The sequence below is a fragment of the Hyaena hyaena genome, unplaced genomic scaffold, assembly GCF_003009895.1.
Source record: "Hyaena hyaena isolate Hyena2069 unplaced genomic scaffold, ASM300989v1 scaffold_400, whole genome shotgun sequence".
Lineage (NCBI taxonomy): Eukaryota > Metazoa > Chordata > Mammalia > Carnivora > Hyaenidae > Hyaena > Hyaena hyaena.
Window position 1 is genome coordinate 1258657 of NW_024081031.1, and position 14169 is coordinate 1272825.

Sequence of the window (14169 nt, forward strand, 5' to 3'; positions counted from 1 at the left end):
TTAAAAAGCTTTTTTATACATCATACAGTGTGTGTGTGTGTGTGTGTGTGTGTGTGTGTGTGTGTGTATGCAGCATGAAATCTACTGTTAAATTTAAAATTGTGGGAAACCACCATCCCACTGTAAGATCTACAGGGAATTCTTATTTAATTATTTAAAATACAGACCAGCTTTTCTTTTAAGAATAATGCTCTCTTTTTCCCAGGGCAATAAATTCTACCTTACATCTTTTGGAGACAAATGCACAATGACAACATTATTTAAGCCAATATGAACAAATATTTTCAAAGGAACTTTTTCATCTCAAGGCTTAAACATGGCAAATATATGCAAGTACATACACTCTCCTAATAGGACTTCACACATACCAGATATTAGAAGCTCTTCTTGCTGCTGGTTCAAAATTCACAAGTGACATATCACAGCCACCAGTCTCATAAAGCGTAGAAGAGAACTTACCTAGCAAATAAATGATTTTTTTAAAAAGCCATTAGAATACTCAAAAATTTTCCATCATAAAACACTAAATTTCAAACGTGTTACAGTTTAAGAAAATGTACTATAACCTTTTCCCAAAATATTTTTAAAACAATGATCTGCATGTAATTCAGCATGATGTGAACAGAAAAGGAATGCTAAACAGTGGGGCAAAATGTCAATATACACAATCAGGTCTTAACAGTAAGGGATTTAGGCCAGCTCTGTAATCCAGTTTCCTCTTCTCTTCTCTCAGGACATTCTCAATTGAAGTAATCAAATGAATGAATTTAACGTTGTTTAAAAGTCACCTGACCACTTTGCAAGTGATGCGTGGCCATTAGGAAAGCTGCTTAAGTTTTAAGATCATTCAAACTGCAAGACAGCAAATTTCTGAGACTACTTTCATGGAGTTTTGGGTTTGTTTCTTGGGGTTTTTTAAGTTAACATAAAATGTAACACATGTTTCAGGTACAGAATTTAGTTTCAGGTATAGAATTTAGTTATTCATCACTTACATACAACACTCAGTGCTCATCACAACAAGAGTGCCGTCCTTAATACCCATAATGTTTTGTTTTGTTTTTTTTAAGAAAAAAATGAAATGTCAAAATAAATCTAAGAAGTTCAATGAAGTATAATGTTGATCATAATTAAATCATAGTATTTAATGAACATAGTATAAATTATAGTATTTAATGAACATTACTAGTTGCACTAGAAATTACATTGGTTGCAAAGGAATACAGGTTGAAAGAACTCTTAAAATGAGCTCTATAAAATAATTTCTGGATAGTCAAATTTTTAAAAATCTGGAAACTATCTCAAATGCATTCCTCACCTTGACAACCTACGGTAGCCCTATCAGTAGTGGGTAGGGAGCAGAAATAAATGAATATAAATTTCCAGTAGGACAATGAAATGAAGTATAGAACTCTGCAACCATTTGGGACTTAGTCCAGGCTGCACTTTATTTATAAATAGAAGGAATCTTAAGGGCAAATTCAACTGGATGGCAGGGCTAAAAGATTTCTCTTCCATGACTACAATGTAAACACAGTATGAAGATTTTTATTTAAGTGAAATCCTTGAAAAGTAACAATATAAGACCCCATGATATATTAATACTATAACTCAGGGTTTGAAGAACATCCCAACAATCACCTCATTCTTTAAAAGGATTAGAATCTGAAAAGTATTAAATAGGATTATTTGAGTGCTTTCTATGGATCAGACAGGATATGTAAATATTTTATTACGGTGTTTTCTGTAGTAGCATTTTTTAAATCAGAATAATATACTCCCGTGACAAATGAGAAAAAAAGCATTCTGTGAAATATTTCATTTGCTTTTTTTCAAGGGAGGATTATTCAGTATGTGGATTATCTAAAACTCTTTTTGCCACCCCCATGTGCCACCCTCATCTTTTAGTCATGAATCATTCACTCTTAGCACTTCTAACACAAAACAGATTAATAAACTAAAATGAAATAATACAAGCTGTCCATTTGGCTTCTTCTTAGGTGTATTACTGAAAAATTTTTTGAAGTGGTACAGTGGTTGTAGAAATTGTTAGTGAAGGAAAAAAAAACAAAAATACTGGCTTGACTGATATTTCAAAATTATTTTTAAATTGTAATTTTTTATTCTGTGCTCTTTCCTCACTTATCATGGAAAGTAAAAAATTGGCTGTGTTACTATAAACAGCTTACATTAATAAAAAAAGGAAACATCAAATCAAAATTACAGATTGCATAAGTGGAGAATAATTATAAACCCATGTAAGTGAGTAAATCACAGAGTAAAAAAGAGTTGGGAGGGCTTGGATGCGATGTGTGAAATCCAGTGAGGATAGACCGGATATACTAATAAGTGTTTAAATCACATAATTTGTGTGTATTTTACAAATAACTTAATACTATAATCAATAGAATTTAAACTATTGGAATATATTCTGAGTTTTAATAACACAAGTTCTGTTTTGGGGATACTGAATATGATAAATATTCATATGCAACTGAAATCAACTAAAGATATTCTTTGTAATTTTCAAACTGAACACTCAAAGAACGTTAAGTCATTATGCAACTATACTCTCTTTTATGTATAGATGCCTCTTATGAAATATAAATAGTTGCACTTTAAATAAATAGAAACATAAAAATAAAGCATGCCCTCCAAAAAGCTCTTTAGACAAAGAAGGCTGGAAAATCTGAGTAGTTTTATTACTGTATAAATCAAGAACTCTGAATGCTTCTTTACAAACCAATGACTAACAAGCTATAAATTTTAGAAATTTAACAAAGCATAAAGCAGGTCTATGAAAAAGGAGGCTATAATTTTAACAAACGTGCAATGACTTCAACAGTGATCCCTCCACCCTGCCAAGAAGCCTTTGTCTATGTACTAATCTTAAGAACATGTTCAGGCCAAAAACAGAACAGGTTCAGGTCAGAAAAAGCTAATAGTGTATTAAGGCTTCCTGGTATATTCCTAAAGTGACTCCACAAAAATAGATTCTAAGTCTCCTCTTGTACCTCTGGGCTTAGCAACTAGTTAGCACTTGAAAAGAAACAAATTTCATTCAGAGGATAAACAACTCAGGAAAAATTACACTAGAAATTGTTTCGCTTAAGGTTTTGATGAAAAACTTAATAATATTTTAAGGTATTATAGTCTACTAAAAGCGTCTTCAAAAATAACCAAAACAGGGGCACCTGGGTGGCTTAGTCGGTTAAGCGTCCGACTTTCACTTAGGTCATGATCTCGCGGTTCGTGGGTTCGAGCCCCGCATCGGGCTCTGTGCTGACTGCCAGCTCAGAGCCTGGAGCCTGTTTCAGAGTCTGTGACTCCTTCTCTCTCTGACCCTCCCCTGCTCACGCTGTCTCTCTCTCTCTCTCTCTCTCCTAGAAATAAATAAAAACATTAAAAAAAAAATAACCAAAACAGAAATAAGTATATATTATTATTGGTTTAATAAAGATTAAGAATATCCTGAATCTGTCCAAAGATCCTTACAGATCTCCTATACATATCTCATTTTAAGATCAAAACCATAATGTCGTTAACCTTTAGGTCTAAACTAAAATGTACCCTTATCAATAATCCTATTTTTATATTATCCCGTATTAAGGAAAATACTGTAAGCATTGATTTTTTTTCTAATGAAATTGAGAAGTAGATCAATGAAATGTGTCCTTCTCAACATGAATTATAATTAAAAACTAAGACATCTCAACAGATTCAACTCCCAGGTAATAATTAATTATATCTAACAGAATGGCTCTGTCATGATTTTAAAAGAAAACAATTACTTTCTGACAAAATAAGACTGGCGGTTGGAATTTCAGACTTGATACTGGCCATGAGATAGCATCTAGAGATTAAGGGGGGAAAAAGTTAATGTACCTGCTATTTCTCAGTTTTGAACGTTCAGTTGATTGCTATGGCCTATAAAAATTACATTTCATTACACAAAACCTTTTTTTTTAAGGTAGGAAAATTTCAAATAAACATAAGTCAATAAATAAGTGATGAACAACAGGAAGATGAATAAAATGAGATACTGATTTAAAGAAAAGGACACTCAAAACATTTCCCCAAAGCCATGAATGCTACAGTAGATAAACTCAAAATAGACACAGGGAAGACACTGATAAAAGACATGAGAAATTAGTGGTATTCTCTAACTCGTCCTTTCAATAAAAGTCCTTGCTACATAGCACAAAGAGTATAAAGACTGTTCACTTGGCTAAGAAACCTCTGTTGCATTCGTGATGTTACTCATTTTACTTGTGTACCGTGGAAGGAGGTAGTTACTAGGACAGACCTTCTGTAGGATTTTTCTAATCCTCCCAGTACCAACAACAAAGGAGGCCTCTGAAATCTCTTGATTTCCTTCTGTGGACCCTTTTGCCACTAAGCCTAATCCTGGTACACTGTTAATCGAAGTCCTCTCTTCTCCAGTATTAACTCTTAGGGCAGGCCATGGCTACTAGAGCAAAGCCAGGCACAAGGGAGGCAGCTTTATAAAGTGTTGTTTAGAAGGCTCTTGGAGGACCACAATACATCTACATGGGTAAGTGAAGGATGCTACAAAAAGTGCTTATTTCTAATGTGATGACTACTGTGTTCACAATGCTATCTCAATATGTTAGAGAAAAGACCTTTAAGACTAGTTCCAGTTTCTTGGATGACACCACCCTCATTATGAGTGGTACCTATGAGTCTCTGAGAAAACTCTGGTGAGTTTTCACCAAAGAGAAATGACTTGTTTTATTTCTTCCTATAGTACAGGGTGGGCAAACCTTTTCTATACAAGGCCAGAAAGTATTTTTGGCTTTGTGGGTCAGTTGTTACAGTAATTCAAGACTACCATTGTAGCATGAAAGCAGCCACAGAAAACATGTAACATAAATATGTATTTATTTCACTTTATTTATAAACAAACAAACAAAAAAACAAGCATCAAGCTGGGTGGATTATGGATTTACCCCACAGGCCATAGTCTGCAATCCCTTTCCTGGACCAAAAAAAAAAAAAAAAGGCTTAAAGAGGTTTCTAAAGCCTTTTATTTTATTTTTTTTTAATATTTTTTTATTTATTTCTAGGAGAGAGAGAGAGAGAGAGAGAGAGACAGTGTGAACAGGGGAGGGTCAGAGAGAGAGGGAGTCACAGACTCTGAAATAGGCTCCAGGCTCTGAGCCGGCAGTCAGCACAGAGCCCGACACGGGGCTCGAACCCACGAACTGCGAGATCACGACCTAAGCGAAAGTCGGACGCTTAACCGACTAAGCCACCCAGGCGCCCCTAAAGCCTTTTAAACTATTGTACTAGAATGGTAATCATGGCACGATGCTACTTGTAATTGAAAGTCTCAATCTTGAAGGGTGCCTGGGTGGCTTAGTTTGTTAAGCTTCCAACTCTGGATTTTGGCTCAGGTCACGGTTTGGGAGATCAAGCCACATGTCGCACTGACAGCGTAGAGCCTGCTTGGGATTCTCTGTCTCCCTCTCCCTGTGCACATCCCCTGCTCACTCTCTTTTTCTCTCTCTCTGAAAATAAATATTAAAAGTAAACTTAAAAAAATAAAAAATAAATAAAAGTTTCAATACTGAGAAACCAATCCTTCTTCGTGGGATGTTCACCACTGTGCTAGGTTTTTAAAACAAGAGAAAACAGAAAAGGGCAGGCATAAGAAGAAAGGTTGGTTTAGAAGAGAGGTTTTGAGAACTGGTATGAAAAGACAGATGTCCCTATTGCTTGGCAACAAAAAAATCGATGTATATACTGATCTATTTTACTGACATGGCCATTGTCCTCTAGTTCTGACTTAACACCACATGCCTTCATTGCTTAAGTTTCCACTCTTACTGCCTCATCCCCAGATCAGGTGAACCTTCCAAAAGTGAATATACAAGTTCATATTCTGCTATGATTTCATCATCTGCTCACATTTTCTTTCAAAGGGACAACCTCATCTTGGTAAAATCTGAAACAGGACAATGATACTGATGTCATTACAAATGATCAGGTAAATAAAAAGGCAAGCCACAGAATGGGAGAAAATATTTTTGTATCTGACAGATTAGTTATATCTAAAGTACAAAAAAACCCTTTTATACCTCAATAAAACAACCAACCCAATTTTAAAAGTGAGCAAAATACTTGGACACACATCACAAAAGATCATCAACAGTCATAAGAGAAATGTAAATTTAAACCAAAATGCAATACAACTATTAGAGTTAAAATTTTAAAGGCCAGCAAATAGCCAATGGGAACAAGAATGGGCATGAGTGCAATTCACATACATTGCTGGTGTGAATGTAAAACCACTTTAGAAAAGTCGTTTTTACTAATAATGGACAAAACCCAGAAATAACGCAAACATCCATCAGATGAATGGATACACAACATACATACGCTTGCACAATGGAATAATATTCAGCACAAAAAAATAACCCATGCAACATGATAAACTCAACAACATCACACTAAGTGCAAAAGGCCACATTAGGACTGCATTTACATGAACTTCTAGAAGATGGAGAACCATAATGACATAAAATATGCAGTGACTGCCTATGGCCAGGGAGGAATGGACTGCAACAGGGGCAACAAAGAATCTTGTAAAGATGATGAAATGTTCTGTACCTGGATTGTAGTATTTCACAGGTGTGCACACTTGTTACAACTCAACTAACACTACATGTTAGATGGATGCAATTTATCATACTGAAATTATAGATCAAAAATTGATTTTTAAAACAAAGAAGAAATGACTGGTCAGGTAAGAGTCTAAATAGATGAATGAGTGTGAGACAGCATGTAATCAGTGGAATTCCTACAAAATACAAATCAGGAGTGAGTGATATTTGTTGTTTTGTTTTGCTTTTGTGGTTCATTAAAAAAATACTATACACTGCCAGATTCAAAAGTAGTATATAAAAAGAAAAGTTCCCCACTCCCCCAAGGACAGCCACTGTGTTCTTCTGAACAATTTTTATGTACATTTGTCCTAAGACAATTGAATCACTCTCCTCATGCACATTCTAAAATTTACATCTTTTGCTTACCAACTAGCTTAACTTTTCAGGCCAATAATAAAGATGCATAAGGTTGCCTGGGTGGGTCAGCTGTTTAATCCTCTGACTTCAGCTCAGGTCATGATCTCTCAGTTTGTGGCTTCGAGCCATGCATTGGGCTCTGTGCTGACAGCTCAAAGCCTGGAGCCTGCTTCAGATTCTGTGTCTCCCTCTCTCTCTGCCTCTCCTGTGCTTAGACTCTCTCTCTCTCAAAAATAAACAAACACTAAAAATTCTTGAAAAAATAAAGATGCATCAAGTTCTAAATATTATACTGTTTATGTACAATCATTTCTTTTAGGGGCTCTCTAATAACAGAGATTTAGATTGCTTAAAGTTTTTCAAAATTATAAACAATGCTATAATGAATATCCATGTACACATATCTTTGCAAGTTTGCAAATTTTGAGGATTAAAATTACAGGCATTTTAATGGCTGTACAGTTCTAAACTGCCCTCCAAAACATTCAATCTTCACAGCTTTTCTGCTAATAGACATTTTACACAAAGATGAAAAAGATCTCAACCTTGTTTTTAATCTACAATTTAAAAAATTATGAGTGAACTTGAACTGTTTGTCTATGATTATAAACCACTTGTATTTCAACTTTTCTAGTTACTGATCTTTATCTTATTGATGTGAAGTGCTTATTGTAGCAAAGACTGATAACTGACCTCCAGGATTTATCCTTTCCTTATTCCTTTTATTAATAGGACCTTCGCTTCATTGAATTTCAGCTGGGTCTATGGTCACCGAATTAGAGACACTTCCTAGCCTCTCTTGTAGCTAGAAGTTGCCATGTGACTATGTATGAACCCAAGGGAAGTGGGAGAGAGTTCAGGCACATTTCTCAAGTTGCCGTCTGAAAGATAAAGACTAACTGTCATTACTTTTTAGCAACACTCCCTTCCTGCTTTTCAGACAAATGTCAACAAGTGGAGCAACCACTATGGACCAGCAAGGAAGCCACACGTGGAAGGTAACAGAACCAATCCACCTGCTAGGGACAGCTCCCATTAGACTATTAGAGACTGGTAAACTTCTCCTCTTTTATTTTAGTCACTGACTGGTGAGGGGTTGAAGAGAGGGAAGAGGTCCTCCACTGAAGAATCCAACCTGTATTTCAGCTAATGCATGTATTAATCAAGTTTAACTTACAATCTTAAAGATGTTAATGTTAGAAAGTAGATACTCTAGTCTAGTACTTCAGCGAATTCTTTTTGACACAGACAAGCAAGACACAAAGGAGGGATCTCAACCAGTCCTTGTTACCTTCTGTAAAACTAGAGCAGTTAAGGCACCCAGAGCTTTTAAAAATAATATACTAGAAGCCTTGCAACAGTAACAGTGAGAAACTTCTGAGCATTGTCCAGGGGGTGAGGTTAGAACAGATAAAATAAAGTTTATCTAGTTTTATTTTTCACTTATAATATTTGTGGCGATAAAAGGGACACGGATAAATCCTTTTAGGTAAAATGTAAATTGGGACAAGCTTCCAGAGAGCAATTAACAGTATGTATCAAGGTCCCAGAATGTTAAATTCCCCTTGATGATTACCTTCAATATATTTATCCTAAAGAAATACCCACAACTATATAGGAAGGTTTTATGTAAAGGATGTTCAGCTGAGTGTTTATTACAACAGAAAATATCAGGAATCATCCTGAAGACTAACAACAGGGTTAGTTAACTGGTTAAATAAACTATAATTACATATTAATGTTAATAATAATGATAGCAATGATTATTCATGTAATTGACTTATTACTGCCAGGCACTGTTCTAATTGTCTTGCACATTTTAATAGATATAATCCTCACCATAAACCTATGAAGTAGATATTATTATTACTAATCTTTTGATAAATGAGGAAACTGAGGCACAGGGAGAAAATAACTTGCCCAAGGCCACAAAGCTCATAAACAGTAGAGTGTGGACTGGAAGACATGAAGTCTGACTATGGAGACTGCTACATTCTACTCCCTTTTATGGAGATTTCGGAGATAAAATATTATGCTATCATTTACAACCAAGTTAAAGAACAATTAATAACACAAGTAAATAACATACATGCTAAGTGAAAAGGGCAAGATACAAAACTCATACGGCAGCACCAAGTCACTCATCATGATCCCAACTCTGTTTCAGAAAAGTATATCAAATGTGTGCATTAAAAAAGACAGGAAAGAAAAATTATAAAATTTCAAAAGTGAATATCTCTAAGTGATAAAATTACAGATGACTTAATTTTCATTATATTTTCCAGTATTTCTAAACTTGTATGTCTGTTATAAGAATGAGAAAAGCATGTTCAAATCTTATCAAAAGGAAGAGTATATCCTCAAACTTAACACTTCTTCCTTTTAGATAATAATAAAAGATATTTATTGCTTCAATAAAAATAAACATTTTACTTTCATTTGTATATATTTTGTGTTGCACTCCCCCTAAAAAATAAAAAATACAATGCAGCTTCTTAGGAATTCAAAAGTAACAATAAAAGACAATATCAAGGTCACTGCAAAAAGAATATAACTTTTTGTTTTGAGGAATGAAAATGATCTGCCATAAGATAGGGCAATGATGTATAAACTCCATAGCCCTCTGACCTCTGTATAGTAACAAGGAAAAGTATCTATATAAAAGACATAAAACAGAAGACATATAACATATAACAAAATGCATAATACATATAATCTTTTTGTATTATCAAGACTAACTCTGATAAAAATCGCTGAGAGTTTTATAGGTCATCTGAGTCCCTGATTTTTAAAGTAAAAAATTTTAAAGCCTCCAAATCATATTTCTGCTTAATAACGCATAGCTGCTATAAACCGCTTAATAAAAAGGCCAATAGGGAGTCTAGGGTACAGCCAGATTTAAGTCTTTTTTTAGAGCTGACCATATTTTCAAGTTAATAAATTCTGTAGTAAAGCAGATTATCTCAAAGAATACCTTCTTTGTCAATCCTTGCATAGCAATGAAATAAAAGAAAGCCTCAAAAATAAGTTCACTCATCACTTTTTAAACCTCTAATACACTAATGAAATTAAGAAACTTAACTTCATCAGAGGAATACCACTATGATTTTTTACATATTATATTTAGATTTTAAACATAGATATAAACTCTTCATTTCTTGTTTATTTTGTACATGAAAATTTTAGGTAATGTTACATTTACCTTTTCAAAGCATATCCTCACCAATGACCACCACTAATTTCATACACACAGAAAACACACCCATAAATGTTGCTGTTTTACCGGGCCTTATCTAGAACATTTCTTCTGAGATGTGCTACATACTAAGAGTTTAACTATCAACTGGGGTGCCTGGGTGGCTCAGTCGGTTAAGCGTCCGACTTTGGCTCAGGTCATGATCTCATGGTTGGTGGGTTCGGGCCCCGCATCGGGCTCTGTGCTGACAGCCAGCTCAGAGCCTGGAGTCTGTTTCAGATTCTGTGTCTCCCTCCCTCTCTGACCCTCCCCTGCTCACGCAGTCTCTCTCTCTCAGAAATAAATAAAACGTTAAAAATAAAAGTTTAACTATCAACTATAAAGGCATCATAACTTCAACTTATTAGTCTTAATTTACAAGAGGAAGCTGGGTTTAGCATAAAAACTGAGAAGTGATTAGATTGGCAAATTTTCTAGAAAAAGCTTGATAGATAAAAAATAAAACTTTAAGGCTACATGAATTCAGAGTCCTTCATGTGACTTATCTGGGCACTAAGTACAGCTTATTTTATTTAGTGTAACTGCAATTTAATTCAGAATATAATAAGAAATCAACTGCAAAGAAATGAGTCCTCTAGAAGATTGATGAGTAGGAAATTAACCCTTAAGACATGGTTAAAAAAAAAAAGTGGTATGTTACATTGAAGGATCTGAGAAATTCTTAGATAAGAACTGCCTTTTCAAAGACATTATCTTTAAAACTTATCTGTCACATCACTGAAACCTTTTTTATTGTTTTAAATTAAGTTTGCATGGAGGTGAAGTCTATAAATAAGAAAGGAAACCATCCAAATTTTTCCATCAAGGTTCTAAATTATATACTTAGAATTCAGCCTTTAAAATTAAATATGATTAGCAATTATGCCTACTGAGTACATATGATGAAAATACTTTTCCTTCTGCTGAAAAAGCTATTAGCAAAATCCATAAAATACCATCTTCAGTGAATTTTTCCACCATGTCTAATGTTACCTGGTTAACCCTGACACCCTAGTTAAAATTCAACAGAGAAATAACGGGTTTATGGGTTTACAGCCGTCATTTATAGTTGTGGTTATCCAGTGTGACACCACAAAGTAAAGATGTAGAAAACAGTTCAGAAAAACTACCTAGGCTTAGAATTAAACAATGCCTGACTGCACGTTTCCTTTAATCCAAAAAGGCTGTTCCTCGGTTTAAGGTAAACAATCAATTATTATCTATATATGTGTACATATGCAAACATCTACATGCACTCAAACATACATATGTATAAGTGTATATGTATGCTTGTATGAGTGTTTTATATAAATGTATTATGTGTATACATTTTTATATAAATGTATTATGTGTATACATTTTCATATGTAAATACTGTACATTTAAAATTTTCCACCAGAAAAGCTAAATTTGGAAGGAAACAATCCTTTCTAAATATTTCATATTTTTAGGAGATAGCATGACTAACTTTAACATATTTGAGTATATAGGACCCAAATTCATTTACCCAAAATTATCTTACTGTTAATTATATCATGAAGAAAATTAAACCATGCAACAAAAATATTCTAGTGGAATATATTCTAAAAATCAGTGTCTCCACCACTCATTTTCAGGATCTTTTTTGGCCAAATTTATATGCTATGGAATAGGTATACACTGTCCACTGATTCCCTCTTTTGTGTTAATTATCACAATACATTCAATTTGACAGCAGCCAGGTCCTAAAGGCCAAAAACTAGTTATTAGAAGGCAGATAAGAAAAAAAAATCCAAATTTCAAGACAACCTGAATATTCACACACAGACGCTAGTCACTCCACACTTTACCTTCAGAACTGTCCAGTGAGTTCATATGTACATATTTTCAATAATCTGCAAGTGGATTCAGAATGGGATTTTACCATTAAGGTCTTCTTAGCAAGTTTTTTGAGCAAATTAGGTTTCATGGAGAAAAATCATCTACTGCATCATTTTATGTCTGATTTGGCAAAAGTCAAAAACTCCAAAATGGATCAAAATTAAGCCTTGTAACAAAAGCTATTACCATAAACCCAACTAGCAATGGTGATGGTTGCTGCAATTTTATATGCACAAACTGACAAATCCTCTGTTCAAATGACTTCGAGTTAACTTGAAATAGCGGTAAAAAGATATTAACCGAATATACTTGTAACTAAAAAAGTATCACTATTTTAACTCAAAGCAAGTAAGTTGAGGACCTTCCTAATAAACTCCCTTGCTTCTTCAAATTGTAAACTCAAAATCAACAGCACTCTAAAATTAAAATGTTTTATTGCCTTCTATTTTTATTTAGAAATCACTATATATGCTAATGTTATAAATAGATGACCATTTCCAAGTTTCTGTAAGATTTACTAAGGGTAATTATTTTCATCAATATGCTTGTCTAACATTTGTGAACTCTCTGTAACTAAGGGTTTTTACAAAATGGGAAATGTCAGATAGCATATTAAATGTTATTTATCTAATTTACACCAAACATCCTTCTAGCCAAAGTGTCAAGTGGATTATCATCTTTATAAATGAAACACAGCTATAACAGGGGTAAACAAAATCACTGGGAGCAAATGTGTATTTTTTAATAGCAAAATCTTCTTCGTTGTATTTACTTGTTACTAATCTGCATTCTGAACACAAGATGGATTTTACAAAGAAATAGAAACCAAAGAATGAAATACTGTTTTATAGGCTTTGTATATATTTTACATACAAAGTATAATATAAAATACTGTCTGTAAGGTACAAAAAAGGTTTGCGCGGCTATGAGTAACTGAGCTATACCACCCCTCTGGGAATAAACTACTTAATAACATATTAATATTTATAGCTATATATAAGAGGAAAAAAAACTTGATCAATGTATTGATATTAGTATACAGCTATGGTGTTCTCAGAGTATTGCATTTAGAGTTATAGTAAGTCTATCTCAGGTGACAGACACTGACATGAAATATAGAATACCCAAAAGAAAGATTCTACAGCAACAGACCATTAGAAAGTATTTTTGCCTTTCCTGCAGCACATTCAGCAAATTCAAAGAAATTAAGGTTTAATCAAAATAATTTTTAAAAAATCAACATTTCCCCACAGAGTACAAGTGCCAAGGAAAAACAGGATTGCCCGAATCTTTATAAGAGAACACTAAAGCATGAACATTAATACTTTTAACTACCCACCAATAATATGCTAAAAAAAAAACAAAAACCCAAAAAACACAGAATAAAAGTTGAGAGAAACTGAAAAGGGGAAAGTCAGTCAAATTTTCCTCACATATAGGACAAATCCTATAAAAAGTGCTCTTATGCACAGTTCCAAAACAAGCTATCTCACAGAAATCGCAGTCATTGTTACCCATCATCTGCTGCATTACAGCTTTGTATCACCAAGATTACATAAGGCCTGCATACCAAGTTCATCGTGCAAACTGCTGCCGCCTACAGCAGATGCATTGTCATGTGATGCTTCTAAGTGGACACTCCCATTTCTCACCAGCAAGGAGGCACTAGCACTGAGCACTGCAGCCTGGGAAGGGGGACGGGACTGGACTTTGACCTGGGCTGTGGACTGCTGGCCTTGCTGACCATCTTGAAGGCTAGGAAAAAACATGGATTGGGGAGACATTACAGGGAAGAAAAGAAAAAAAACAATAGCTAGAATGAAGTTATTATAGAAAACGGATTTCAAAATGTAACCTGATTTTTTCAAAGTAACCTAAGAAGGCTAACAAACTTTGTAAAATATACAGATTACACTACTGTCTTAAATCTTCTGGTCCTTAGAAAACTGAGTCATAGTGAGGAACACAGCAAACATTTAATGTATATGTAAACTAATCAATCTGTGACTTTTTCCTACCCCAAGCCAC

The 14169-nt window shown here is 34.2% G+C and overlaps 1 protein-coding gene across 6 annotated transcripts in view; it reads right to left on the reverse strand.

Moving 5' to 3' along the window:
* The window catches only part of PCNX1 (pecanex 1), a 174927-nt gene that overhangs the window by 75950 nt on the left and 84808 nt on the right, over nt 1–14169 (reverse strand). For 4 of the 6 annotated variants that reach the window (XM_039251842.1, XM_039251843.1, XM_039251840.1 and 1 more), the window contains exons 8-9: nt 13712–13896; nt 369–459 (exon numbers count right to left, since the gene is read on the reverse strand). In XM_039251842.1, the coding sequence (XP_039107773.1) occupies nt 369–459; nt 13712–13896 (276 nt within the window). The remainder of the gene's footprint in view (nt 1–368; nt 460–13711; nt 13897–14169) is intronic. The other 2 variants (XM_039251845.1, XM_039251844.1) reach the window with 1 other exon arrangement.